Below are 2,036 nucleotides of genomic sequence, written 5' to 3'. Positions count from 1 at the left end.
CCCAGCCCCTAATACTAGAAATATTTTAATGACCTAAAACTATACCTAAGTAATCCTAAACTCTACATTAACTGTAAACCTAAGAATTAGGGCATTTAAGGGTGTTTTCAGTTGACGTAGATAAATCTTACAACTGGTCAAATATGCTACATTAGTGTAGTCGTTACTGTAAGTCTGCATGGCTCCCTCCGGCGTATACACCCAAGCAGAATTCCTTGTGGCTGCAGACAGCTGCACCCCAAGCACTCCCAGAGACTGCGGTCTCGCCGCTGCCCTTCTGCACTCAGACCTCACCCTAAGAGTTTTAGGGGACTAAGGGACAAAAAGTGAGCTCCCAGAAGATTCATTCATGAAAAGAGTCGTGCGAAGAGTACATGTTGATCCCCACTGAAAATGCTACGCACCGCCCATAGTTTTTGTTGTGCTACTCAGAGAATGAGCTGCATGTAAGCGGCTTTTTCGGGGTGGGGGGTGGGGGCTGGGGTGGTTTCCGGTATCGGGAACCGAACTGACGGCCTTGTGCTTGCCAGGCAGGAGCTGTGCCGCTGAGCTAAATCCCCAGCCCCTATAAGCGGCTTTTGAATGGACTGGAAGGCTGGAAAGTGGGGGTTTCAGAAAAATAAGCCTTGAAACTTGAGAGGTCTCTGCAGAAAGAATGTGGGACCCACTTCTTCTTCGCTATCTTTTCAGTCTGTTCCTCTACGTTTAAGCAAATTAACCCGGCATCCTCAGGCATCTCCTTTCCATCTTGTTGCAGCTAACAGGCTGACAAATCTGGAGAAACTGTGCTTATTTCGTTTGACGCACTTGCCTGACATTGGAGAAGGGATGGATCACATAGTCAAGGCTCTGTCGGGTGCACCCCGCGACCTCCGAGAAATACAGTTAGTGTCCTGCGGCCTGACTGCGAATTCCGTGCGCATGCTAGGTAATCATTTCCTGTGAGCTCGGTGGGAACGCGGGACACTCGGAGACGAATGCACACTGAATTTCTCAGGCGGAAACATTTTAATTCAAATTTAACAAGAAAAGATAATGAAGATGTCTAGGTGATATCCAGCCTGTTTTTAATGAGTTTTCTCCATGATCAGAATTAAAATTAATTATTAATGGATAACAGGAGAAAAGTATAAAATAGTTGAAGACATTATAATCTTAAGAGAAGATGAAGATGAGAAAACAAATATTGTTTGGGGAAAAAAATAATTTGCTTGAAATTTGCCATACTTCCTGTCATATAATTACTGCTTAATAAATATTTGGATGAATGGATAAATGGTTGTAAAGCAGAGGCACACGGATATCTTTAAATTTGCTCAGGCCTTGGATTCCTACCCAGCACCCTGTTAAAATGGAGTTAATGTGTATAAATATAACAGTGAAGTCTTTTGAATCCCCAGAGGGTATGTATATCAACTATGCAGAACTCTCTCCATATTTTTGAATAAGCTACTCAAAAATTTAAGACTTTGGAAAAACATTGTGTAACCTTTTAAAATGAGACTATAAAACTGCTGGGAGGCCAGGAATGCTGGTGCACACCTGTAATTCCAGCACTCAGAAGGCTGAGGCAGGAGGATCACCATGAGTTCAAGGCCAGCCTGGGTTACATAGTGAGTTCAAGGATAGCCTTTACTACACAGTGAGACCCTATCTCATAAAGGAAGATAAAACAAACCTGCTAAGAGCCCATAAAGATTTCTTTTTTCTTTTTTTTTTATTGTTGTTTTTTTGAGGCAGAGTCCCATCATGTTGCACAGGCTGGCTTTGAACTCATTTATGTAGCTCAGGTTGGCATCAAACCCATGGTGACCCTCCTGCCTCAGCCTTCCGTGTGCTGGGATTATAGGTATGTGCCACCATGCCTGGCTCCATAAAGATTTCCAGGTAAACCATTAATATAAGTTTACAGGTAGAGAACCCTGTGGTTGGAAAGGGATAGATGACTATTGGGAACACAGGAATTGTGAGTGCAGCTTACAAGTAAAAATAAGAAATGTATATTTTCTTGCAAACTTGCCTGATTTTTTAAAATT

At 42.7% G+C, this 2,036-nt stretch overlaps 1 protein-coding gene across 6 annotated transcripts in view; it reads left to right on the top strand.

Annotated features, from left to right (window-relative positions):
• Positions 1-2,036, top strand: part of Nlrc4 (NLR family, CARD domain containing 4) — a 36,677-nt gene that overhangs the window by 22,766 nt on the left and 11,875 nt on the right. For all 6 annotated transcript variants that reach the window (XM_013517598.1, XM_013517597.1, XM_013517596.1 and 3 more), the window contains one exon: positions 758-928. In XM_013517598.1, coding sequence (XP_013373052.1) covers positions 758-928 — 171 coding nt within the window. The remainder of the gene's footprint in view (positions 1-757; positions 929-2,036) is intronic.

The sequence above is a fragment of the Chinchilla lanigera genome, unplaced genomic scaffold (genome assembly GCF_000276665.1).
Source record: "Chinchilla lanigera isolate Chin_1 unplaced genomic scaffold, ChiLan1.0 scaffold00040, whole genome shotgun sequence".
NCBI lineage: Eukaryota > Metazoa > Chordata > Mammalia > Rodentia > Chinchillidae > Chinchilla > Chinchilla lanigera.
The sequence above is the reverse complement of the archived record's forward strand: the minus strand, read 5'-3'. Positions and strand labels throughout refer to the sequence as shown.